Genomic DNA, 27,596 nt, shown 5'->3' with positions numbered 1-27,596 from the left:
TGTTACGGGTGTCTTTATTTCTTTCCATTTTGGATTGACAGATCCTTAGCTGGCCAAGAGATTTCGTAGTCAAGCTCAGGGTTTGTAGTCCATAAGTAAGCACCGGCAAAATAGCGGAGTCGGAGAGATATGGACTTTGGTCCAGTTCTAAAATTTGTTTGAGGCTCCAGAATTTTGTTGATTGATTTCGTTTTTCTCTTGGTCTTTAAAAGATTTTAGTTGTTCCAAGTATATGTAGTCACCTATGTATTCTATTTTTTTTTTTTCATGGTCTAGAATTATATCTTCTCTGATTTGGTTTGTCATCACTTTTGTTTTTGATTTGTTGATTTGTAGTCCATAGTTCTTGCACAAGCTAGTATGTTCTGTTGTCATTTCTTGTACATGCTTAACTTTTGTAGATATTAGTACTATATCGTCCGCAAATCTTTGGTTGTTAAGAAGTTGGCCACATATCCATATTTTGTCTTCCAGTTCATCTTTTGAAAAATATCCTCTAAGACTGCACTAAATAGTGGTGGTAAAAGCTGGTCTCCTTCTCTGACGGCTCTTGTTATTTTAAATTTACGTCCTGTACTCTCTGTTTTTATTTGTGCTACATTATTTTTGTATATGTTTTTGATAGTCCTTATAACGTTTGGGTCCATATTTTGATTTTCTAGAGGTGTCCAGCGTTCAGCGCTGTCAAATACTATACTGAAGTCTATGAATAAAAAGTTGTTGCGGTAAAATTTACCACAACAAGTTTCACTAGCCTATCTCATATCCTTTTTCCTTTTTTAACCTTCCTTCCGTCGTTGCGGCTCCAAAATATTTTAAGAGGTCAGTAGAATCCTGCTTTCCATCAGTCAGTGACCTGCTCTTATTGTGTTTTGGAAAAGCAAACAAAATAGGTTTCAATTGTAATGCGGTTGTGTGACAGGGGGTTCACATATTCACTTTAGAAATTTGTGACGGGCGGTCACAAAATACACAATTGTGTGACGGATGAATCACGGTTACGGCCTATTGAGTGTGTGACAGGTGGTTCACACAAGGACAAAAACGAAAGTGTGCATCCTTTGTATAATTTGCACACCAACCTAAAATTAGTATGACTTAATGCCCAACGTAAAGTGTCGGAATACTAAGTAAGGTCACCTTGCGATGTGTTTTTCCCTTTCCCTAAAAGTGTCTGCACGAAAGTCTAAGGGTTTATAGTCTAAAATTCAAACTATCGGATTCTGCCTCTTAATCTTGGTTGAAAACGCTTTCCTCAAGTTACTAAACTGGGCCGGTTTGGACTGGGGAATTTTATTCGCGAACTTTCAAAAATGTTCGTTTACTTTTTAGACCAATTGAACTGAACTCGTCCATTAAGACAAGGTTGGTGTTCATATCACCAATGTGAAAGAGACCACATAGGTTTGACTGGTTTTTGAATCGGCATGCACCCCAGCGAAAAAGCCGGGTGTCGCAGTTAGACCGAAAGAGAAAACCAGATCATAACAAAAGGTCAGAGTAGGATGGCAAACTTGTCGTGGTGGATCAGGAAAGTTCGCCATGAATATGGCACTTTTTTGATCGAAGCTAAGAGAGTGAGGTTGCAAAAGAAAAGAAGTAGTGGAAAATTTTTGAGAAGACAAAAATAAAAGAAGAAAAAGTCGTGTTGGAAAATAACCAAATTAAAATTAAAAATTGAAAAAAAAAACAGACATAAAATTTGTGAGGAAGGCGTGATTGAGAAGAGAGGAAAACAAGAGGCAGGATCCATTTTGTTTAATACAGAAAGCTAAGTATTTTTTTGTTGAGTGAGTTTTGTGTTGTTGTGGTTGGCTATAAAGAGCCAACTTTTAACCCGATAGACTTAAGGTCGATTTCTTTGTCTCCCGAGATTGCGGGACCCGCGACCTTTGTTCCTTTGTTCTTCGGGAACTTTCCCAAGGTGACCTTCCTTTGTGTCCTTTGTGCACAACCAATTGTTCTCTATCTTTGTTTTGTTTCTTTCATCATTTTAAATTGTACAAATCTTTTTGGAAAAAATTCTGGGTTTTATCCCTATATTTATAAAGGTTTCCCAGATATAAAATAAAATATCTTAAACTTTTCTACAAAAAAAATTAATCTTTTTTTATTTTATTTTAATTGGGAAGTCAAATTCCGCTTTTCTTTATATCATTTATATTAGCTGGTAATGGTAAGTACCATAATACTTCCTTGCGCCCATCTTCATTATTTTTTTTGCTACGCCCCTGTGTTGTACCTTTTGTTAATTTTATAATTAATTTCGATTTTATTAATCGAGTTCGATTAATAATATCTACCTTTTCCAAACCCACCCCCAAACTGAGCTACTGGGTGACAGCACTGTTTTTGCTGTCGGTGGTAAAATTAACAAACAACCCTTTTTGGAATTTGACATTTGTCAATTGTTTTCAATAAGTAGGTATCCACTCCTGCGCGCCGGCTATCTACCCATTGTTATTTTAAATAATTTCGTTTATCGTTTTGTTTTCTTGTGTTTTGTTTTGTTTAATTTGCGGATCATTTTACCGCCAACATAGAATAATAATAATAATAATAATAATAATAATAATAATAATAATAATAATAATTCGGGTTTGTTAATTTTACAACAAAGTATATTGGTTGTTGAAATTCATTGCACTTTTCTATTACTTGATTCATCGTCTGTAGGAGGTCTGTTGTTGAGAAACCTTCTCTGAATACAGCTTGTTCCCTAGGTTGTTTATTGTTAAAATCTTGTTTGATGCAATTCACTGTTAAATATAAGTTGCCGATACTATTTTCGATGTGTTTCAAAGATATTTGCTAGCCAGCACGCTGTTTGGCGTTGACTGTGCTGTTTTAATCTGTTTCGCGCATAAACTTTTCATTATGAAGAAAAGTCTTTCCGTGTGAATCTGAATGTCCAACTGTTTTTCTCACCACCCTGTGGATATTTTTGTTTCTAGTCACGTGCGCCACCTAGCAGTGAGTTGCATAAAATAATTAAAAACTCTGTTCACACATTCAAATATCATCTCTGTGTCGTTGGTTCGTTAAGGTTGAGTAATGTATTTGCGCTTGGGTTTAGTGGTATTCGTGTGTCGCGTTGTATTCGTTTTGGACGTTGTTATGTTAGTTGCTTCCTTTTCGTCGTCGTTTAAAGTGGGTAAGAGGGAAATAAAAGATTAGGATATTTTACGTATAACCTTCTTTGTGTGTTGACACTACTTGCTTGGGTAGGAATAGGAATTAAAAATGGCGTCAGTGTTGGAACGATATTTTTTCAATGTGTAACTTTCCGCTCGAAAATCTTTAATTGTAGTAAGTGCGGATAGGTGAAAATTTCTGTGTTTCATATCACAAATAAAAACAATGAAAGTGATAATCTGATTGATAACCCCCATATGAATAAATACCTCATAAATATCAAAACAAATTAATTGCATAGTGCAGAAAATTGATTCCACACAAGATTATGAGACACTTTACTAGATAATATACGCATAGTTTCGTCATAGTCACAGGCACCAGAAGCAGAACCAGAGAATGGTGGACATGGACATTAATATAAGATGAAAATTCAATATAAAAACAAATGAGCAAGAGTGAGATGGGGATATCAAATTTTTGAGAGAAAAGAAATACATAGTAATTTCATTTTAAAATCGATATGTGGCTTGTGAATTGATAGCTGGTGATTACTCAATTGCAAAAAGAAAAAGAAGATAATTGTCGATAAATCTTTTTTTTTATAACAAAAATAAATAAAAACTAATACGAAAATTAGCGCGTGTGGATATCGGGAGCGGGACGGGATTTAATAAAAAAAAATAACTAACAAGACGCAGACGGATACGAATATACGAATACGGAGACGCCAAGATGTGTGCAGCACAGAGTAACCCCCAATCCAGCTACGGCTACACTTGGAACTTCGCAGACAGTTCTCGTGCTGATTCCGTAGTTGAAATATCGCCCAATATAAACTACACAGTCAGCAGCGATGCGGTAAGATAACAAAAACCCAACAACCAACCAAGGAGCTTCTAGCCTCAGCAGATCTTAGCTCAGGCTATCTGAATGTGGCTATAGAGCAACCTAGCAGCACAGCGACAGAAGACAAAAATTTTGAAAATGTTAAAATAGCGCACGTATGTTTGTTTCGTCAGTTTCAGTCAATTCGTATATCGTACGTCGTACATATATATCGTGTGTACGTATGCATTTAGAAGAGCGCTATACGTGTATATACATACGTACATAGCATGTACATATGCCGTGTACATATATGCTTAAACATATACACGCACGTTATATACAAACAAGTTCCTTATTCCAACATAAACACATAAAAAAAACCTTGGATTTGGATGACGATGGAAAATATTTCTATCACCTCAACTCAAAACTCAAATAAACTTGTTTATCTCATGCGACTGCGATATTCTTTATGCCAGTTTCCATGTAAGAGCACACAACACACAAATCCCTTGGATCTTTTTTGGCGCAATTCTCAAAATTCTAATTATCAACAGAATTAGAATTTCGATTGAGGAACATCCTACACCCACAACCCGACTATCACAGTAGTCTCTTTGACTTTGACTCTAATTGTTGTCAATTTATTTTATAATTAAAATAACTTGAACATTACGTGTTTGCGTGCATGAGAATCCATGTTAGCTTTTAAACTTCGCACTGCATTTAAGTGCAAATGGCTTAAACTGCCCCCCGAATTAATATAAGTACCTAAATACATATGTACGTTGCTGGAGCTATTGAAGAATGAACAAAAAAAACAACATACCTCAAGTTAATTTCTTTGCAGTCGTCTAAAAATTTAGTTTAAACTGATTTGAAGAACCTAGGTACCTGCCTTGTAGGCTATGTATTGATTCTTTGGCTGTTAACGAGTAGGTATTTAATAAAAAAAAAAAGGATGAATAGATATTTTGTTTAATATTGGTAGTAAAGTGGCTTAATGTTGATTATAAACAAGCAACAATGGTGGGTATACAACTTGTTGTTATTTACCAATGTTTTGACAACAAGTCTTTAGGCCACGTCAAAGAAGGCAGACTTCATTCAATAAATAATTAGATTTATCAAAGTCGAACAAATTAAAAGACCATGAGAAAAGTAGTATAGTAAGAAAAACAAAACACGACCAAATAATGTGATCTTTTTGCATGGAATTAAATTATGGGGTCAATGAAAAATGCACAACAGTTGTTTCAATTTTATACCTACGTACTTTAGGTACCGACGACGACGATGACTTTTGACATTTATACCTATTTCAATAGGTTATTGTGTCCATTGAAGTGTTCCACTAATATTTTATTCAAATAAATGAGGTCTATGATATACCTAACTGCATAATATGCATCTATTTAACATTGTAACCACACAAGTTTACTTATGCTTCCATCCATGCAAACTTGCTTAATCAAGATGCTTAAAACTTTGGTAAAACAACGACAATACAGATTTAGCAAATAGTGGACTTGAATATTACTTAGTGATTCATGATATACAGTGGTGGACAAGAATTAGGACACTTCTTAAAGAAAATAAAAACCATTCAATTTTCAATTTGTTTTGTTATTATGAAATTAGTTATATTTTATTTATCAAGTTATGTTTAACATCTGTAAGAAACACAATTATGGGATGTAGAAACATCAATTTTTAGTCTGGATACGATTTTAGCACATTCAACAGTTTCTTGATAAAATTTTACTTACCGTTATCAATTGTAAGTTTTTCTTAGTATTTGGTAGGGAACCCTTTATTTTGCAGTACAGAAGCAATTCTTCTTGGCAAACTTTCAACCAAGGCCTCACATCGTGACTTTGGAATTGCATACCGAGCGTTTTGAATCTCCTGCCACAATTGTGTTAAATTGTTTGGTTTTTTTTGCTTAATGTGATGTTCAACATCATTCCACAAATTGTCGATCGGGTGATTGTGCTGGCCACTTCAAAACGTCGATTTTATTCACCTTTAAGGCACATTTCACAAACTTTGGAGTGTGTTTAGGGTCATTGCCGTGCATGAAGCGCAATAATAATGGCAAATTGTCTTCTGCGTAAGGTATCATATGATCCAACAGGAGGATATCTCTGTACACGTTCTGGTCAATTTTTACGATGGGGCCAACTTCGTGCCATTAAAAAGCAGCCCAGACCATAATATTGCCTCCACCGTGTTTCACCGTCTTAATGGTGTACCTTGGTTCATATTCTCTGTTTTTTTGGACGCCATACATATTTTTTCCCATCCGAACCGGCAGATTTTGGATTAATAGCTCCAGAACACGTTTTTCCAAAAAACTAATTGGTTTGTCTAGGTGAGCTTTGGCAAACTGTAACGTAGATTTCAGATTTTTTTTTGACACAAGCGGTTTTTTTCTAAGCAACCCACGTAGATTGTTTTCATTTAATCGGCGTCTTATAATCCTTGAAGAAGCATTTACTCCATAGTTGGTTGAAAGTTCGCTTCGAATGGCACTGGAGGTCTTAAAAGGATCCCTGATCGATAACCTATACAAAATTCTATCTTGATTTGTAGTTGTCTTTGTGGCCCGGGGGGTTTGTTTAACGTTTTCAATCACTCCGAACTTTTTGAAATGACGAAGGGCATTATAAACCAGCTTCCTGGAGCATTCTAACAACTTATAAATGTCTGTTATTTTTTTTAACATAGGGCATTAAAGGAAGAATATTTAATTACCTCAAAAATTATTATTTTCTTAAAAAAGAACACAAAAATTAAAAATACACTCTTTGATTGCAAAACGGACTAAATTTATGTCCAGCTAAAAACAACGCAAATCACAAACAATCTTCATTTTTCGCAAAACGATATTTTACTTTTCAATCATTTACACATTTTTATTACTATATAAGGTAGTCATAGTAACAACATAAAAATGAACCGTTACTTGCAAGTAATAAAGAATTTAAAGTAGAAAAATACTTGTACTCTTTTCAATGTGCCGAATTCGTGTCCACCACTGTATGTACATATCTAGATGTGTACGTTAGTTTTTAAAGTTGACGTTTATAATGAAGAATATTTTAACACCGATGGAACAATTGATGGGGTATTAGAAAAAGAGGAACAGGTTGACTGTACTTAAGAATTTCTCACGACATATACTGCAGATATCTAAGTACAATGTAAAGTAATAGGTATAGTAACTGGACATATGTTGAAATTTAGAATTCTGTGCTTATTTTGCATTGATACTTATCTAAAACTGAATTTTAAAATAACTAAATATTTATTGTTTTTTTTTAGTATCAAATGATTGTTTTGATATGTAACACAAGTTCATTTCTGTTTTTAAATGAGTGAGTTTCATGGTATGAATGCTTCCTAACCACTTAAAAAAATGACAATTTTCTTAAAGGATCTTATTTATTTAAAACAAAATGATGGTCATATTTGTCTCTCATTAAAAATACAAAAAAATGTTGAAGAACCCCACTTGTTATTCGAAATGCATCTCGTTGCATCGACAAGAAGTTGAGTGAACTTTTTCTGAGGCAATTTTGTTTGCTGCATCTACAGCTTCACATTTGGCAGCTTTAGACATCATAAGTGACTTCATTTGAAGTCAACATCAACAAGTTACTTTTTCAGCAACCTTTAAAAGAAATTAATAAATGAACTTCATCTTTTTGTAGAGCGAAAATTATTATTTTTTTTGATATTTTGACAAAAGTAGACTCGACTTGATGTTAAGGGAGATATTTCTTGATTAATTTTGCACTCAAAGTTCAACTAATTACTTTAAAGCACCTGAATCTTACTTAATAACTAAAGGTGGCGCCACAGTCCGGGTGGACCTGGGCCTCAACCAACATGCGTCTCCAGCCAGCTTGGCCCCTAGCTAGCTGTCTCCAGTTTCGCACGCCAAGTTGGTTGAGGTCTTCATTGGACATTAATTCTGTTAACTAGGTCAGTGTCGTTGTACAGCCCGTACAGTTCGTCGTTATATCTTTTCCTCCATTCTCCATCTATGCGTACGGGACCAAAAATCACCCGAAGAATTTTTTTCTCGAAGCATCCTAAGACGTTCTCATCTTTCTTTGACAGGGTCCAAGCCTCAGCACCATAAATGAGAACCGGGATGATGAGTGTTTTAAAGATAGTGAATTTAGATGGTTGAGAGAAGATTTTACTTCTCAATTGCCTTCTAAGTCTAAAGAAGCACCGATTTGCAAGAGTTATTCTGCGTTTGATTTCAGCGCTGGTTTCGTTGTCTGTATGAATAGCGATGCCTAGGTGGACATAGTCCTTAGTCCAATTATGTCAATATCATCTGCGTATCCGAGTAATTGGATGGACCTTAGGAAGATTGTGCCTCTAGTGTTGACGCTTGAGTTTTGCACAATTCTTTCCAGAACGATGTTGAAGAAGTCGCATGAAAGTGCATCGCCTCGTCTAAAACCTTTTTTGAAGTTAAAAGCATCGGTGAGATCTTTTCCGACCTTGACTGGCAGCGTGCATTCTCCATCGTCCTTCTGCACAAACGGATAAGTTTGACAGGGGTTCCAAAACTAGACATTGCTCTGTACAGCTCTTCCCTATGGATGCTATCGTACGTGGCTTTAAAATCTGCCCATCAAGCATTTTAACTTACAATATTACATGCCTCAGTTTCATCTACACAATTCTGTTGATAGTAATGCTCACATGTCTTGTATTTTTATAGGGTTTTTATTATTATTCATTTTGAAATAAAATAAGGGACTTCATTTGCAGACAACTGCTTTCTTTATAAGAATAAGACCAAGGCAGCTATACTTGATTTTCCGAAGTCAATCATTTCAAACTAGGACCTTTACTTGACTATCTCTGACTTGCCCAACGAACCAACAACATTGGGCAGGTTCAGACAAAGTAAGGAAAATTTCTAGGATTTGATAGCCGAAAAATTGCTTTACAATTAATGCAACAGCAGGTAAATGCTCGCAAGTCAATCCTAAAGATCTACGACCCTTAAGTCTATCATAATTTCTTCTTAAGGCCTTGAAAAGATTGATTGATATCCATTTAAGGGCAAGTATTGATGCAAGACTTCTGTCTTCGTCTCAACATGTTTACTGTAAAGGTAAATCGGTGGAAACAGCGTTACACACCTTAGTACGCACCGTCGAATATTCCCTCCATCATAAAGAGTTTACTATAGTTGCTTTGCTTGACATCGAAGGTGCCTTTAACAACGTGGACACATCTGCAATCACATCTGCACTGACATCTCTAAATGTAGAGAGTTCGCTTCGGGAGTTAATTCATTTAATGCTTACTAGCAGAATAATTAACTCAAAACTGGGCAACTCTTCTGGCAGACGATTCGTTAGTGGATGGACACCGCCAGGTGGTGTTTTTAATCCTCTCCTCTGGAACCTTATGGTGAATGAAATCCTAACTAGTCTGGATGCGGAGAGCTTCAGAGTGATAGCCTATGCGGACGACGTTGCTATAGCAGTTTCAGGAAAGCATCTTAACATCCTAAAAGAACTCTTACAAAATGCCTTGGACAGACTAATACTTTGGGCTGATCGGTGTGGACTGGGTGTTAACCCACACAAAACCGAATTGGTCTTATTTTTGAGGAGATACAAAATTCCATTTGTCAACCCTCCCTATATTAAAGGAATCCAAATAAAATTCTCAGACGAGGCTAAATACCTGGGTCTTGTTTTAGATAAAAAACTAAATTGGAAACGCCACGTACAAGAAAAAAGCTACTATAACTCTCTTTTCTTGCAAAAAAGCTATTGGTAATAAATAGGGCTTACAACGCAGAATGGCTATACACTTGGGTAATCATACCGGTTTTAATGTACGGTGTGGCAGTATGTTGGACTGCTATAGAGAAAGGTATAAACAGGGATAAGCTAAATAAAGTCCAACGTTCAGCTTGCCTATGTATAAGCTGATCTCTTCGCACGACCCCATCTGCGGCACTGGACACCTTACTGTACCTACCACCTCTTGACATATTTAGTAAACAAATAGCTGCAAGCTCTGCTATTCGCCTCAAAGCTTCGTCGCAGTGGACTAACAACAACATTCTTAGGTATTTAGAATCAACTCCAAAGCACACAGACTACACCATCCCCCAACTGCAATTCGACAGAAATTTCCAGATTTCTATACCTCCCAGATCTTTCTGGGAGGAACATTCCTAGAAGATGGGTTAATCACCACGTGTCAGGTCACGAAAAACATCTGGACAACACTAAGTTTAAAACGTTCAAGGTGCTTGCTATCTCTAAGCAGATCGCATATGACTCGATAAATAGGTGTCATAACCGGACACTGTCTAATAGATAAGCATGCCACGTGACCAGGTGTATTCTCAAATGAATTATGCAGAAGCTGTATGGACGAGGATACATGCCCTGCTCTGGCTCAAATACGCAAGAATTATCTACCTAGGAGAATTCTTCTTTAACGATCTAAACGATCTAGATCATATCAGCATAATCAGCCTCTCACGTTTCGTAAGGGACTTAAACTGGTTCCATTTAGCTTAGGAGGAAGCCTCAAGATTCATGTGGTATCAAAATGGGCCATTAAACTGGCCTAAGTGTGTCCGTTTCCATCTTGGATAGCCGCTTTAACCTTACCCTAACCTAAGACAACTTAGCTTGATCATGTTTTTTTTCATTCAACTGAAAGCTGAGCTTTATTACAGTATGATTTATTTATTTTCTACACAACTTCATTTAATGCTCTCTGCAAAAAGGTTCAAATGAAGTCCCTTATTTTGTCTGAACCTACCCAACGATGTTTTTAAATTAAAGTTCCAAGTTTAAAATGAATGACAAAAAATTAATTAGCTACCTTGGTTGAATTTTGCGTCCAAGTATTGCAGTTGACTGCAAACGAAGGCATTATATTGCCTCAACCTGCCCATTATTATTTAGAAAACAAACTCCTTTAAAAAAGTTACAAATCCATCAAAAGTTGTGTTTTGTATTTTAAAGAAAAGGTCCATATGACGAGGAACCTTTTAATACAAAACTTTAAATAAAATTGTGCACTAAATATGTAAATAAATCTCAGAGTTATGAAGTTTAGGTTTCAGTTGTTAGTAAGTAGACTTGACTTGACAGTATGGGAGATTTTTCTGGGCGTACTTTCCAATAAACTTTTGGCAGCAATCTAATACTAGAAACATGCCTTATCTTCAAGTCCCTTAACCTGTGGATAACACTTAAAATCATGTTAACCCATATCAATGTTCAGCAATTAAATTAAAAGAATAGTCTAAATGTTTTGATTGTAAAAATCAACCATCTACAAAAATCCATAGTTTCATCAAAATTACGAAAATCAGTTATATTTATTCTTCAACTCAGTTTAAACTTGAATACTAACTTATTTATTATTTAAATATCTAAAAATATGTTAATCTATTCACAGATGCCATATCTTTTTACTGATGGCTCATTAACGCTTCAAAAAGATATCAAAGGAACTTTAACAACAAACAAAGGAAGTGTTGTCCGCAGAATGTTTGTTGTCAATGAGCCATTCACTGGTGGAACTCAAAGGTAAAATATTTGTTAAAATATAAATATATTTTTTTCTACTTCTAACTACTTTAATTATATTTCAGAGTAATAACAACAGGCGGTGGTTCGACTGTTGTCAAAAAGCAAGAACAGCAACAAGTGTTAAGCATCAATTGTGATAAGAATTGTAAGTTATTTTTTGTTATTAAATTTAATCAAATCAAAACAAATTAATTGGGCTTAAAAAAAGAAATGTTTACATCAATTCATTTTACAAAGCAATATCATCATATAAAATAAATGTATGTAATTATGTGTGCATGTTCTCAGACAGGAGTGAAAAGTTTCTACAAAATAATGCTTCAAACGATAGATTACACTTAAATTACTCTAAAAGGGTAGAGAGGAGATATGGACTTCTTACTTGCTTACTTAATGTGGCGCTACAGTCCTGTGTGAACTAGGGCCTCACCCAACAAACTTCTCCATCTAGCTCGGTCCTTAGCTAGATGTCCCCAGTTTTGCGCTCCAAGTTGGGTGAAGTCACTTTCCACTTGTGCGCGCCACCTGATCGGCGGTCTTCCTCTGCTGCGCTGTCCTGTAGGTGTGGATTCGAAGACTCCAGGCCGAAGCATTGGTTTCCATGCGCTCTACGTGTCCCAGCCATCTTAGTCGTTGGACTTTTACCCTTCTGGCTAAGTCTACGTCGGTGTACAGCCTGTCATTTCATCTTCACTCCCAACTCCCTTCGATGCATACGGGACCGTAGATCATACGAAGAACTTTTCTCTTGAAACGACCCAAGGTACTTTCATCCGCTTTTGTCGTAGTCCTCTGCCTCTGCACCGTATAGCAGGACGGGGATGATAAGAGTCTTATATAGCGACACCTTGGTCCTTTGAGAGAGAATTTTGCCACTCAATTGCTTTCTTTGCCCAAAGAAACAGCGGTTAGCAAGAGTTATTCTGCGTTTGATCTCAGCGCTGGTGTTGTTTTCTGCGTTTACAGCGGAGCCTAGGTAGACGAAGTCCTTAACTACCTCAAAGTTATGTCTATCGATTGTGACGTTTTGACCAAGACGACGGTGCTGTATGTCTTTTCTTGACGACAGCATGTACTTTGTTTTGCCCTCATTAACCGTTAAACCCATTTTTGCCGCCTCTGCCTCAATACTCACAAAAGCCCCATTGACATCACGCTAAGTTCTTCCCATTATGTCAATGTCATAGGCATATGCTAGTAATTGGACATACATTTGAAAGATAGAGTCTTTAGTGTTGACGTGTGAGCTCTGCACTATTCTTTCAAGTACGATGTTAAAAAAATCGCATAACAGCGCATCACCTTGTCTAAAACCTGAAGACATCGAAAGGTTCTGTTAAGTTTTTATCCAACCTTTATGGAGCAGCGTGAATTTTCCATGGTCATTCTGCACAAACGGACGAGTTTGTCAGGGATGCCAAAACTAGACACGGCTCTATACAGCTGGTCCCTGTAGATGCTGTCATACGCGGGCCTTGAAATCGATGAAAAGATGGTGGGTGTCGATTTGGTGTTCTTTGGTTTTTTCCAGGATCTGCCGTAATGTGAATATCTGACTATCAACTTTCCTAGTCTAAAACCACACTGATAAGGACCTATCAGGTTGTTGACGATGGGATTTAGACGTTCACATATTACGGCACAGAAGATTTTGTAAGCGATGTTAAGTAGACCGATTCCTCTATAGTTTATGCAGTTTAGAGAGTGTCCTTTTTCAGGTTTGGGCATACAATACTGAGGTTTCATTCATTGGGCATGCTTTCTTCCGACCATATCCTTCAGATATGTTGGTGCATGCTCCTAAATAACTTATCTCCAGCTGATTTGAAGAGCTTGATATGGACTTCCAGTAGATTCATATTTCCATAAAAACACCGCTTAGAAGTAAATCCACCCATTAAGTTTTTTTTTTTGAAAAATAAAAGGTAATTTTAAAGCGATTCCTCTTGTCTCTAGGTTCTTTTTTTTAAGAAAATCAGGACATTTATTATTATAGAGTTTGAAAAAATTAATAAAAATATGGAGTTCCAAAAGTTTCTCCACATTTCCGCTGAACATGCAAAGAGACATCACCTCGAAGTTGGCTTCTAATGGGTGTTTTTTTAGACGTGTGGTTTACTTTTTCGGAATTTGTTTTTTTTTTTTTACAGTTGCCACTTGAATTACGCTCAGTTCGGTTTGCCATTTAATAATAAATATACTTACTCCTCAAAACAACGCTTTCAAATTGTCTAAATTGGCTAAGTTCAATCTCGTGATTGATAGGGTATCTTGGATAACTGGATTTGTAGATACCTTGTTGAACGAGTTGGACAGCTCTATTGAGATGCTGTCAAAAAATAAAAACAACTTTCAGCTGTTCACAAAAAGCAGAGAAACATTTAAGCTTCGAAGTCAAAATTGTTGTAAGATAAAGCATTCAATGGATAATCCAACTGATTTCGGACGATGATGAAGTGATTGGTGCGTAAGAATTTAATAGATAAGAGATAACCTTAAGCTGTAATCTATGTTAAATTTTCTCTTAGCTCAATTGGAATTCTATAAGATTAATAATTTACTTGCGAAATCTCTGGTTTTAAACGATTTACGTTTAAAAGAAAACTATCCTAACAGGCACTAGGACTTTTATGAAGTGACAATACCTAGGTATAGTTTGAAAGACTTTCGATCTCATTTCCGAATGAACAGAAGTTGCTTTGCGGTAAGATTTTGAGTTGGTTTGTTCACAATAGATAAAGTTTTAGCTTAATGGCGGGACCAACGCAAGACCTTTTGTTGCATTATATATTCGTTTAGTTAACCAACGCTTCTTTAAAAACCATTCAAGGTGCATCATCAACTAGAATAGCCAATAAAATGTGAACAAACTAGTCTTGATGTCTATAATGAATTGCTTATTAACGATTTTAAATTCTTAGGATCTCTTGCACAAAGTGCAGCAAAATAAAAGAACTTTTAACTTGGAGAAAAAACGGTTGTCTTTTGATTGGATCTTGTATGGCCAATTCATTCGCCCTCGACCAGTCGACGTTTTCTTGTTATTGTCTATGATAATGTTGTAGCGCCTTTTTAAATTTTTTAATTTTATTTCTTATTTCCTTCTCATCAAAAAATGGACCCGTATTCTTCAAGGACTTTTGCATTTTCTTGAAAAATGTTCTTAGCGGGGTTTTCGGGTCTAGGAGCTGCTCCTTTCTCTTTGTGCATTCCTCTAAGAAGAGCAGAATTGATTTATGTTCCCAACGTTAAAAAAAGGAATAGGGTGGTTCTTCTTTGAAGTTTGAGATCATCTGAAAGAATAACTTACCTTTAATTTCAGCGACCTTATTTGCTTGTAGCTCCACAAACTGCCTCTGTCAGCTTTTATACATAAATACAAAAAAGTTAGATTTATTTATTTCCACAAGATTAATATATATTTACCTGTATTTTGTTCTACCTCTGCAACAGATGAGGTTCTTCAACTTCTCAATGCTAGACACTAGACTGGAGGTAAGACCTAGTCATCTACAAAACGAGAACAAAATAAGTCAATTTTAAAGTTTAAAAAAAAATCATAATTACCTTCTAAAATTCGGAGGCAAATACCTTCTTCATGGTCTATTATGTACAGAACATCCTCAAATACAACTTCAACTAACATTTTGCATCTTTTTATTTACCAACAAATACAAAAGCTGAAATCAATTTTCAAGTTTCTTGAAATTCAATCATGTGTTGAATCAGCTGTGCTGACTGATACCTAAATACCCCAGAAATTCTTGGATACCTTTGGATTGATTTTTTGACATCTTAGCAGTTTTTGATCAGCTGTTATTTTACGCGTAAAACACTAAAAAAAAAGGTATCCGGATACCCTACCTGTTTGAGATTGAACGCAGCCATTTAATACCAAAATATTGATTGGGTGAGCACGACGCGACGCAACGAAACAATCAATTTATTAAAGAAAACTTAGCTGATTTAATATAATACCACTTGAGTATCTTGTGTCCGGTTTTTTAAAGTATTGGTCTGCGCAGATAAGCCCGAGACGAATCACGCCTTGGCAGAGAATATTCCGAGAGGTATATTGGGAATTTATTCGAACCAGGGGGGTTATTATGAAAAACGATAATCCTTTTAATACAGAGTATTTGTGAAATTGCGATTACGAAAAACGATTGCAGAAGCGCGTATTTGCAAAATTGCGATTACGAGAAACGAGAATTCATAAAAAACGATACTCGTATTTTTATTTACGCGTGCCTTCAAGCACTCGTTCAGCTTTTGTTTTGGCGGGTTACTGTCAAGTGTGTTTTAATGTGCGTACCATCTACACATCCGATAATGCCAGGAAAACTTTCTCATAAAAATGTTGTTTACTTGCAGTTTTTTCGTCTTCCGTCATTGCAAATGATATAAATTTTGGGCTGAGTGACCGATAAAGTTGGTTGTGCCATACTTACAAGGAAATCCTGTCCGGTTCCTCTTTGATATCCACCTACTGCCAGAAACCGAAGTGTTGCAGCTAATTTCAATACATTTGGTATATACATATGTATAATTAAAACTTGGAAGGTGTGGATCAATCTCATCCAATATATATTTAAACGCTTCCTTGTTTAGACGAAAAAGTTGCATGAACCTTGAAAATATTTTAGGAATTTATTTAAATACAGCATGAAAAAAGGATTTTTATTTACTTACGTGGAACTTGAAAGGCTCATTGGGTCGGATGAATCTGTTAAGAGTGCCCTTGTTACACGCATTTCTCTTTCGGATGGCTGGCAACATTTTCTTGATTCCATTTTCGTTTCTCTCAATTAATATTTGTACATTCGTTACTGAACATTACAATTTTTTTGCGAATGCAAGAGTATGTATATCTGGCAGCACAGCTTTTAAAACCATTGAAATGCAATAGTTATAGTGGATGCAGTGCATATTTAATTATTTTCCTGAAGGCTTAGAACCTCTCTAGAAAGAAGCACTCTATATGAAATAAATTGTAACCACACTTTTTTATCTTGGTCCGCAGAAATCGTCATGCCTAAAAAAATCTTACAATGTACAGTTTTCAGTTTGAAGAATTTTAGATGTTTTACTTCCAGATCTCCTTGTAGACCAGTCTGATCAAAATCATTCCATTGGAAATGGAATTGTTGATACAAAAACCCAAACTATTTTGACAACAACAACAGCTGGAAAAACGCATTTCAGTCCAATAGGACCACTCCATCTAACAGCCGAAGAATGTAATGAAATTTTAATGAAGCGTGCGCTAGCAGCATCGCAAAATCACACAACCATTACAACCACAGATGGCCAAACAGGTATGAAATTTAATTTAGAATTTATTTAAACAAATCTAGAATTATTTTTATTTTGTTTGTATTAAGTAGGAGACATTATTCCCGGGATGTCTGTACACGTGCAAAAAGTCATCCAGGGTCTGGAAGATACCGAGGATTCACAAGATAACTCCCCTAATTGCAAATTGGAGCCAAACATGGAAATATCTCCGAAGACAGAGCTTCAGGATTCAGTAAATAAATAAATAACTACAAATTTTAAACTATATTTTTAATTTGTATTTTTTGTTTTTTGAAGAATGACCAGACTATTAATCAAGCAGTAAAAGAAAGGCCTTACAGCTGTGAAGAATGTGGAAAATCATTTCTACTAAAACATCACTTGACCACTCATGCCAGAGTTCACACAGGTAAGGATCTAAAAATTTCTAAATGGTCATTATCTCAATTTGAAACTTAAAAATGTACAATTTAAAGACTTTTGCCCATTTCGTTTGCTAGGCAATTTGAATCAGAGTTTATCTTGCTTCACATTGCCCATAAACTGGCGTTCAGAGTCCAAAAGCTTTAAAAGTTGTTGACAGGATCAAAAGAAATAACATAGATCAAAGTTTGTCCTTTTTGCAATCCAAATCATGGCACATGGTTGAAATACTTTTCAGTTTTCGTTGTCGTAGCATTCGAACAATACTTTCGAACTTAAATTGCCAAATGTGTTTTCGTACAAATAAAAGCTAAACAATATTAACAAGTGCTAAAGAATCCACAAAGTCGAATAAAAATATGATTTGTTTATTATTATTAATACATTATTTTTGTTTTGTTTATTTTATTTTAATAGGAGAACGACCTCATGTGTGCGTTCATTGTGGGAAAAGCTTTGCCCATAAACATTGTCTTAACACGCACTTGCTGTTGCATTCGACCGAACGTCCTTACCAATGTTGTGAGTGTAAAAAGAGCTTTACACTTAAGCATCATCTTCTCACGCATTCGAGAGTTCATAGCAGAGATCGACCATTTGTGTGTCAAGAATGTGGTCGAGCCTTTCCTCTTAAGAGGCATCTAGTAACCCATAGCAAATTCCACGCAGGAGAGCGACCTTATGTGTGTGAAGAATGTGGAGAGAGCTTCGCTCAAGAAAATCATTTAATAATGCATTCACGGTAAAAAACAAAAAAAAAAAAAAACTCAAATAAAATAATAATTATGTAGTTAAAATGTAATAATATTTAAAAATGAATTGTATTTTAGATTTCATGGATCGGTTAATCCCTTTGTTTGTCCCGACTGTGGGGTAACTTTTCCCAGAAAATTTCAATTGGTTAATCACGGAAGGATTCATGGTAAAGTGCCACACGCTTGCACTGTCTGTGGCAAGGAATTCCTTCAAAAACGCACATTGGTTTCTCATATGAGGTTAATTAAATTTATTAGAATTATAGAAAGACAAAAAGATACTAATATTACAATTTTTTTTGGAAAACAGAATACACACTGGAGACCAACCCTATCCATGCACTGGTTGTGGAGATGGATTCCAAACGAAAGCGGAACTTAATCAACATATTCGTGTTGCTCATGGTGGAGTGAATCCAAATTCCGCCCATACGACCATTGTTCCAACTAATACCGTAGTGACGACAACAAATCACAATACAAATCAAATTCAGGTATCTTATGTAATAACTTTTTATATCAATTTTTATTCAGGAACTGGCTTTGCTTTGTGTCTTAAGACAAAAATATTATGTATTTTTTTAATTAGTAATTTAAGTAAAGTTGAAATATTGAGATGTTACGCACTTTATACATACATATCTACCTCTTGCATCGCTTGATTCATCCTTTATTTCTGCTGGTGTTTTTGACAAGCCAAAGGTATTTGTATCTTCTCCTCCATCGTTGAAAAATTCCATGTCCCCGTATCATATAAACTGAATGATTATAATTTTATGAATATATTATTATGTTTCTCAAAAGAAATCGGGAAAATTAAACAAAAAAGCTGCTGTTGGTGATAGTTTTGATCAGCTCAAAAAATATCTCGAAAATCGAAACCTTCTTAATGACCGGAAGGAAGTTCGGCTTTTGCAGCATATGTCTACTACTACTAGAGCAAATCTTTAGATCGTTTTGGAGAAAATAAGATTATTTTACTTAATATTTCAAAACATTTGGCTCTGGCGTCGGGCTCTATTGTCGAAAATGTATGCCTTCGGTTTTCATGAATCCCTCCTTCATTGGATTAGTCCTTTCGGATCTTCAAGTCTAAAAACTATATTATAAAAGCTGGTGTACCCCAAGATCTGTTTATTGTCCAACAATTTTTAATTTTTATTATTGATCTCCTGGCTGCAGCTTCTAATCCAATACATTGTTTCGCTTTACGATATTACTCTAAGCTTTTCCTATTCGTTTTTAGACTCGCATCCGTCTTCTTTCTAAACTTAAACAGCATTGTTCAATGGGGCATACAAAACCGTGTGGAATTTAATTCTCCATCTATGCGTAAAAATCTCTCGAAGCATCCTAAGACGTTCCCATCTTTCTTTTGACTGGTCCAGGACGCAGCCTTGTATAGTTAAAGCGTGAAAATACCGCCCTTGCCATTCTCTATGGATGGCACTTGCATCAATGATAATGAACATCTTGATATTTTCGGTACGATAGATAAATAGATAGATTTTTATTGCTCATCTTGAATATTTTACATTGTTTACGAAAATACAAAAATAGATAGATTTTTATTCTCGTTATGTACATCACCAACCACCTATTGTGGAACGATCATATATTCCATGTCGCCAAAAATGCCGCAAGACGTTTTTCTTTTCTAATGCGATCCAAGACGTTTTTCTCCCCTTACGTCCAAAGCTATTGTAAACCTCCCATCTCTTAGCTGGTGCTCCTGCAACTTACTTAAGCCACTTGGATAGTATTGAAAGTAGAGCATTTAAATTGATTGGTGATAATATTGCTTCATTTGCGTCACTCAAACATCGTCGTTAAGTTTCTTGTCTCACCCTTTTTTACCGTTGTTTTAACGGTTTATACTCTTGAGAAATAGACAGCTGCATTCCTTCTGTTAAACAGTTCAAACATAATACTTGCGGAATGCTCATCAGTATACCCTAGAGCCCAACTTCGGACGTACTGTCAAGTACAGAAATTTTCCAATAAGGTCTTTACAACTAAATAAAAAGCAGAAGATTTGAAAAAAAATATTATCAGATTGAAGTACAATCAATTTGTAAACGGAATTTGACTTCTTTCATATGCCCACCGCGGACACGTTTCTAGCGGGCAATTGGTTGGACCCAATTTTCGATGACTCGGCCGCTTGTTGGCATAAACCAAAAACGAAGTTGAAATTAGCATGTGAGCAATGACGGAGCTCATGTTTAGAACATTAGGGGGCTTAACGTAGACCCAACAAAAAAAATAGTTAAGAAGAGAAGTATTTTCGATACTTTGACATGGCAACATCACAAAACAAATGTGTAGACTCAAATGATTGCTCTTAACTTGTTATTAACCGTCTACTAGATCTAGAATTAAAGTTGCTGTCACCGAATGCGAATTTCAGTTCGTTTTTTATTATAATGTAGAGGTGTTGCTCGTTCGTGTACTATATCATGACAAAAAGGTTGACAGAAACATTTCTATGAATAATAAAAAGGTGCATTCACAAATTAAATTCAAAGTTATTAAGTCCCTATTGGAAAACCTAAAACCCCTAATTATGAAAATTCATTCAAAGCTATGGTAATAAATCGATGCACATCGATTTTTAATAAGTTTTGTAATTTTGCATGAATGCCTGTTCTGCACAGTAGGCCCGAAATAAAGCTCAAGGTTAAAGTGTTCAAAGGGAAGAATGGAACTGGTTATTACACTAAAACGCAGTCGGTTAGAATAACGTTAAAAAAGGGTGATTCAAGAAAAAACACGTTGATTTTTAAGTGACGTAAATCATTCAATACTGTTATCGTCATCAATCATTTTAAAGGCACTTTTATAAATATTGTCCGAAAGGCTTAAGTAAGTTTCCGAAGTACCAGCCCAGAGACGGGCTCAAAATAACCCAAATGTTTCAAATGTCTTCTTTTTAGAAGACATCTTTTATGTGATCGTTCTGCAAAAAGTTTTTGTTTATGGACATACCCAGAGTATCTAATCCACGATAGTGCGTTGGACTGTCATGCGAGAGGTCTTGGGTTTGACACCGCCCGTGCAACCTACAGTTTTATTCACGGGTACTGCCTCTTGCAAGGAATTGACAAATTGTCCAAGAGTAATTCATGAAAAAGTGCTTTCTCAAATTAGCTGTTCGGATTTGGCATATAAACTGTAGGACCCCTCCATCCCTGCAATTTTTCGCATACAGGAATGGTTGAAAGTGGTAAGTCACTAGCCCCTGATTCTCTACCGCCTGTTGCGTCACCAATTTATTTATTTATAATATTTTGTCTTTGTAATTCCACTTCTGACAAAAAGGAATTTGAGCCTGGAAACGAATTTTAGTATTATCATTAGTAAAACAATTATTAAATATATAAAAAGGAGGCCCATCGTTATTTATATTTTGGTTTTCAGACTAACCCATCGAAATAAATTTTCTTATCCAACAAAGGGAGGGCTTCGTTGACACGAGTGCACGTATTTTCGGTTAAAGAGAAAATTCCTAGTTAAACTGAACATCGTTTTGGAGAAAGTAAGATGTGTTTCACTGTTTTTTTTGGTGAAATAAATCATGAGACCACCAGTAAACCTTTTGCTACGAAAGTCGTAATGCCAGTAATTAAAAATTGTATGGCTTTTATTATAAAAGCTATGTACAGATGTGGACATTAAAATAAAACACTAAACAGAGTTTTAAAAATTAAATTTTTTATTGACTTAAAAAGATTTTTTTTTCAAGTTTGGTCTCCATTTTATTATTTTTTTTCTTTCAATCTAAAATTACCCATTATTTGCATTAAAATTATAACTTAAAATATTCAAATTTAATTTAATTGTAAAAAAGAAACAAATTTCGTGGACATTAAAATAGATACACAGCTTTAAAAAAAATTAAATTAAATGCAAAGCTATTCTGGATTTTAAAATTATTTTAATATCTGGTAGCTGGCTTTAATTACAGTGTGATATCTGTTGTACATTCAGTCAAATTATCGGCGGCATCTTTCAATTGAAATATTGTTGCACTCCTGTTGAAACATCCTCCAAAGTGCGGTTTAATTTTTTGTTAAATGGTTACCAACCGCGCATGTTCTATGGAATTTAAGTTAGACGATTGGGTTGGCCATCTAATACGCTGATTTTTTTGCCTTTAAAATACTTTCGAGTAGATTAGGATGTGTGCTAAGGTTCGTTGTCCTGCTGTAGAACACATTTGAGAGGCATGTTCTGGTCCGCATGAGGCAGCATCGTATCCTTCATGATATTTACTTTCATATTTTGATCCATTTACCCTCAATCAAATGTATTGGTCCAACGCCATGCCAAGAAAATTTACCCCAAAGTATGATACTGCCGCCACAATTCTTGGATGTATTTGGAATTTAGTTCTTTCAAAGGAAGCCTTCTAACGGTTTGTCTGCCATCACTTTCGAACAAATGTATCTTTGTTTCGTCCATGCACAAAACATTCATGCACTCTTTGCATCCTTTTGGCTCACTCCAATCAAAATGATCGTAGGCGAATTTAAACCGCGTTGTTATATTTTGTTTTCCTTAGAAAGGGCACCATTCGTGCGATCCTTCTAAGCATGTTTGCTTAAACAAGTCTTCAACGAACAGTTCTGGAAGTTATTTGAAGCTGTAGTTTGTTATTTATTTCCCTTGAAGACTTGTAAGGAATCATTTTTTTTTTAGGCTCAAATGATCTTCGGTCTTCTCTTGGGGTTGTTTCGCTTAATTTTCCCTTCTGTTTTTTTGGCTCTCGGCGGTCAAATTGCTTTTGCAATCAACTTGAGAGATCTGCTCATTATTCTTACTATTTCCTTTCAACTGTCTCTGAGTCTATTTTAATGTCCATGTCTGTATATCGGAGGGAGTACAAGTTCGCTGGAATTCGGTAGCTGTCCTTTAATGATTCACAACAGTTCTCTAATTAAAAAATGCAATAATAAAAAAACGCAGCACTGAAATTGCCATTTTAAGACTTTTTTTGTGTCTTCAAAGTGGCCTTTGGTTAAGTTAAGTTGAGCTTTATGTTCTAGTTCTATTCTGAGTCTCAGTTATAAGTCTTAATGATTATCCTTAATATCTAACGTTTTGTAATATCGTTTTAACAAATAAGACATCAAGAAATGAATTCGATTAAAGAAATTCATAAGCAGAAGCAAAGCTATTTTCTGAACACATACTTTGAAAGTTGTGGAACTTGTTGTTACTTAAATATATTTATAGATTCATCAGACGCAACAACAACATCATCATCAGCAACAACAGCAGCAGCAGCAGCAACAACAACAACAGCAGCAACAACAGCAACAACAACAGCAGCAGCAACAGCAGCAACAACAGCAACAGCAGCAGCAACAGCAACAACAGCAGCAGCAACAACAACAGCAACAACAACAACAGCAACAACAGCAGCAGCAACAACCAGCACAACCTCAAACGATTACAGTAGTTAGCAACCCAAACAATTCCGCATTGTTAACTGTAACATCGAATGATAATAACTCAGGGAACAGACCACAATTTGCATGTCGGTAAGTTAAAATTTGATGCTCAAGCCTCGATTAATTTGGGAAAATGAAGGAATTTTGTATAATATCATTAATATTTTTTTTCCTACAGAGAGTGCGGATGTGCCTTTAATAGTAAAGAAGCATTGGCACTTCATTTACGGTTACACACAGGTGACAAGAACCTGATGACAGATTTGTGTGCCTTAACAGCTGCTTTACCAGGTCATTATTTAAATACAACCAATCTAAATCAAGGTAACTAAAATATTCAATAAAAAGTTTATTTGAAATCTCTAATAAATTTAATTTCACTTAATTCTTTACTAGCAACCGTAGTAGCTGCAAATCCGAATATTGTAACTCAAACAGCTGTTCCAGTCCAAATAATATCATCAACCGGTCAAGTTGTTAGTCAAACAACAATGGTGCAAAGTGCCCCCCAACCACAGACTATTGTAACTGCAGTGCAGGCGGCTGCTCCCCAGCAGCACAACACTTCCAAGCCAAAAAGCCACTTTTGCAACAGTTGCGGGAAAGGATTTGCCGCTAAACATGGTCTTTTACAGCACAACAGAAGGCATCCTAATGGAGGTTGTACTGTTCGTACACACGTATGTGATTGTGGTAAGGCTTTCTTCCAGAAGAACCATTTAATGCTTCATCAGCGTCAGCATCTGGAAACAAAGCCAACCATTATTTCCCAACAACAGGTTTGTTTCACTAATAAATTGAATAATTGACGCAGTTATTTTTATGTTTTTTTTTTGTGTGTTTGTTCTCAGGATGTTATTCAACAAAATCAAGCACAACAACAGCAGATATCCCAGCAACAGTCCCAGCAACAACAACAACAAAACCAGCAACATCAAACGATGACAAGAGAAGTTTTAATTGGTAATCAAGCACTTCACGTGCAAGTCTTGCAGGGTTCAAACACAGCTCAAGTGATTAAATATGAAATAAACATACCGCAGGAGGGTCAAACAATTGAGTAATGTTTAGATAATAACATTCTAAATGTATCGGGTTATAATTTAAGTTAAGTTAGGACAAAAAATGCATAATAGCAATCAATTAACCATCAAAATCTATGCAAATAAATAGAAGATTATAAATCTTCGCTGTAGGTTTTTATGTAGTTGATTTATCGAGAAACAAAAAATATACATATATAAATACCGTATTATTAAGTTGTACCATACAATTAAACTATTTGTATTAAAAAAAAAAAACAAAAACAAGAAAAAAAAACTAATATTAATTATTATAAATGGACGGATGTAAATATACGTGTACGGTGAAAAAACTTAATTCAAAATCAATATCATATTCAGAATCGGAATAGGAATCGGAGGGATAGCTTACAATCCGAATACATTGAAGGTACATTATTTGCTATGTGACGTTTTAATTTTAAATAACTACCTACTAATAAAATAAAATCTACAAATGCTTATTTTTGTAGAAAAGTATCTAACCAAACTTTTGTTGGGTTTGGTGTAACTTGATGTTTTTGTCTTAATACTTCACTTATATACTTTATATTTTCAATTCAATTACTGATACTGATTTTATAGCCTTTATTTTCATTTTGCAAACGTTTTTGAAAATATACATCCATAATTTTTTATCAGGAAAACTTACACTGTAGTTTATTTTGTAGTTTTTTGAGTTTTTTTTTAATAGGCAGACTTTTAAACTTTGGTTGAGTCATATCTTTCTGTTATTTTGCATCATCGAGAAGTAATTTAAGCTGGGGTAAAAGTAAGAAGATAAGACATGAACGGCGAGTTAGCTAAACCCTTTTCTTTTTAAAAAAAGGTCTTCATGCAATTGAGAAAAATAAGTAGCAAACTTAATCAAAGATTTACACACTAATGGTGTTGCATGAATGCTCCTAAATAAAATTGGTTTTCCTTTTTACTTTTCCGACCATTCAAAAATTTTCAGCTTAAGCTATAAGTTTGCAGGAATTTTCCACAAAGTAAATACATGCATAAATATTACTTTATGAAATATAATATTTTTTTATGTCAACATTTTAATAAGTTAGTGGTAAAATTTTAGAATTAAGAACTTAAAGTTTTAAAACTTAAACACACACACCAACCAACATAAATATATTTGTATGTATATAGAGAAACATATTTATATAAAAGTACACATGTTCTACACATGCATCTACGTATACCTTTTAAGAAAACGACATTTTAAATTTGATATACATAAAATTAGATATAATCCGACAAAAAAAAAACAAAAATAATTGACCAAAATATAAGATTGTGTTAATTTTTGGTTGGTCAGATATTTTTATTTAGTACATTTAAGTTGAAATTATTATCAAAAAGTCGATCTGGCGATATTAGAATAAAGCTGTTGATTTTGCAAAAATATTTTACAGTTTATTATTTTGTTTAAAGTTGATGACATAGAATTTTGGGTATAGAATTATTTTCATAAAATAAATAAGTGGACTAAGAACTTTTGACAAAAGCAATTGTTTTCTTGACTTTTTTAAAATTTAGATTCTATGGGTTGAGTATTCTATCTGGCTTTGGATTAAAATGGCAGTTGCACTTCACCTTCTTTTAGTCAAACTCTTAACCTCATCCCACACAAAATCGTACACTTTAAAATATATATCGTGAATGTAGGGAGGTATTGTGGATAAAAAGTTCCTCGTCATTTTTCCCATCCTATGAAATTTAGAAATGTTAATGGGCCCTATTCGCTGGGAAGAGATTCATGTCTATTTCGGTAATATAAATGTCGTCTCGTTTTTTCGACGACTCTCGTTTTCTTTGTCGTGTGGTTATTTAAGTGGTATTCCATAACTTTTTCGATTCGGTTTTTTTGTAACAAATTTTTAAACGATGAAAATGTATCGGAGATCTGTCAAACTGAAATCAAATTCTAAATCATTTCATTACTCGATATTTAACAAATGTGTTTTTATTTAATTATTACCAAATTAATAAATTATTAAAATGATAAGTGTTAAAATGTATTACAACACAAGCAGCGATAGTGATAATGATGAAGAAGGTAGAGAGCGAAATATTGCAAAGGCAGAATTAACTGTACAAATAGGACTGTGAAGCGTCGGCAATTCCATAAAATAAATTATTTAACAAGGAAACTTACAGAATAAAGGGCATTATCGGGAATCTCCCGGGGAGTTTTATTTCCCACGTAAAGTTTCATTCTCAAGAAACATTTCGAGTTATCGTGAATTTACCTCGGAATAAATTTTTCCCAGGGAAAAAACTACCAACATCAACTCAATTTCGAATTGTGTGCAGTGTTATCATAGGATCTTAATTAAAAAAAATTTAATTGTTAGTTGAAATTCCTTAAAATTCCCTGTACAATAAAACAATATCCCAAACAAATTTCCCCTATTATGAATTTGTAAAATCTTTTGAAACATCAACTTTGTTTCTTTATTCATTAAGAATATTTGGAATCATCATTTTACGTTTCTTTATTCAGCAGAATATTCCGTATAAATCATTTAGCTGTTTTTCTTTATTCGTTCCGGAATATTTAAAATGCATTGTTTTTTTCATGTGAAGAAAGAAATATATGGTACTTTTGTTTCCTCAAAATTGGCATAAAATATCATAAAATTGTCCTCTTTGACTCTTGAAGAATTTGAAGAAGAAAAAGTCTCTCCATCTGAAAACACTGTTTTGACAGTAACATTTTTCGATTCAATTTCTTTGAGTCTCAAGTTTTCCATTTTGTTGTGGCGTTTAATTTCTTCAATTTGTTGTTGTTTTTGCTGTTCCAATTGGATGTTATGGCGACACATCTCTTTCGACATAAGTTTTTGCTGATCATAGAGCCTATCTATAGATCGGTAAATTTTTTGTACTTTTTGAGAAAATTCCTCTTGATGACTTTCCAGAAAATCGGATTTGATTGGTGGACCAAGGCTATTGAGCTCAGTCTCCGTTTTCTTCCAAAACTTTGCCAAATCTTCTTTTTCTCTGTAGGTGGTAAATCCAGTCGCTATATCC

General features: G+C 34.8%; 1 protein-coding gene across 4 annotated transcripts; it reads left to right on the top strand.

Annotated features, from left to right (window-relative positions):
• The first annotated feature begins 3,101 nt into the window (after positions 1–3,101).
• On the top strand, positions 3,102–25,967 carry LOC129949759 (zinc finger protein 135). Of its 4 annotated transcripts, none has more exons than XM_056061398.1 (13): positions 3,102–3,996; positions 11,437–11,567; positions 11,633–11,715; positions 16,652–16,888; positions 16,955–17,100; positions 17,166–17,277; positions 17,709–18,033; positions 18,122–18,286; positions 18,357–18,549; positions 23,285–23,592; positions 23,681–23,826; positions 23,899–24,281; positions 24,354–25,967. In XM_056061398.1, the coding sequence occupies exons 1-13, from the start codon at positions 3,871–3,873 to the stop codon at positions 24,564–24,566; spliced, it is 2,568 nt and encodes an 855-aa protein (XP_055917373.1). In that variant the 5' UTR covers positions 3,102–3,870; the 3' UTR covers positions 24,567–25,967. The 4 variants fall into 4 exon arrangements, with proteins under 4 accessions (XP_055917373.1, XP_055917376.1, XP_055917374.1 ...); XM_056061401.1 differs by having other exon boundaries at positions 3,103–3,996; positions 16,667–16,888; XM_056061399.1 differs by having other exon boundaries at positions 3,103–3,996; positions 16,958–17,100.
• Positions 25,968–27,596: the final 1,629 nt, after the last annotated feature.

The sequence above is a fragment of the Eupeodes corollae genome, chromosome 3, assembly GCF_945859685.1.
Source record: "Eupeodes corollae chromosome 3, idEupCoro1.1, whole genome shotgun sequence".
Classification (NCBI taxonomy): Eukaryota; Metazoa; Arthropoda; class Insecta; order Diptera; family Syrphidae; genus Eupeodes; species Eupeodes corollae.
Note: the sequence above shows the minus strand (reverse complement) of the source record. Positions and strands in the feature narration are given on the sequence as shown.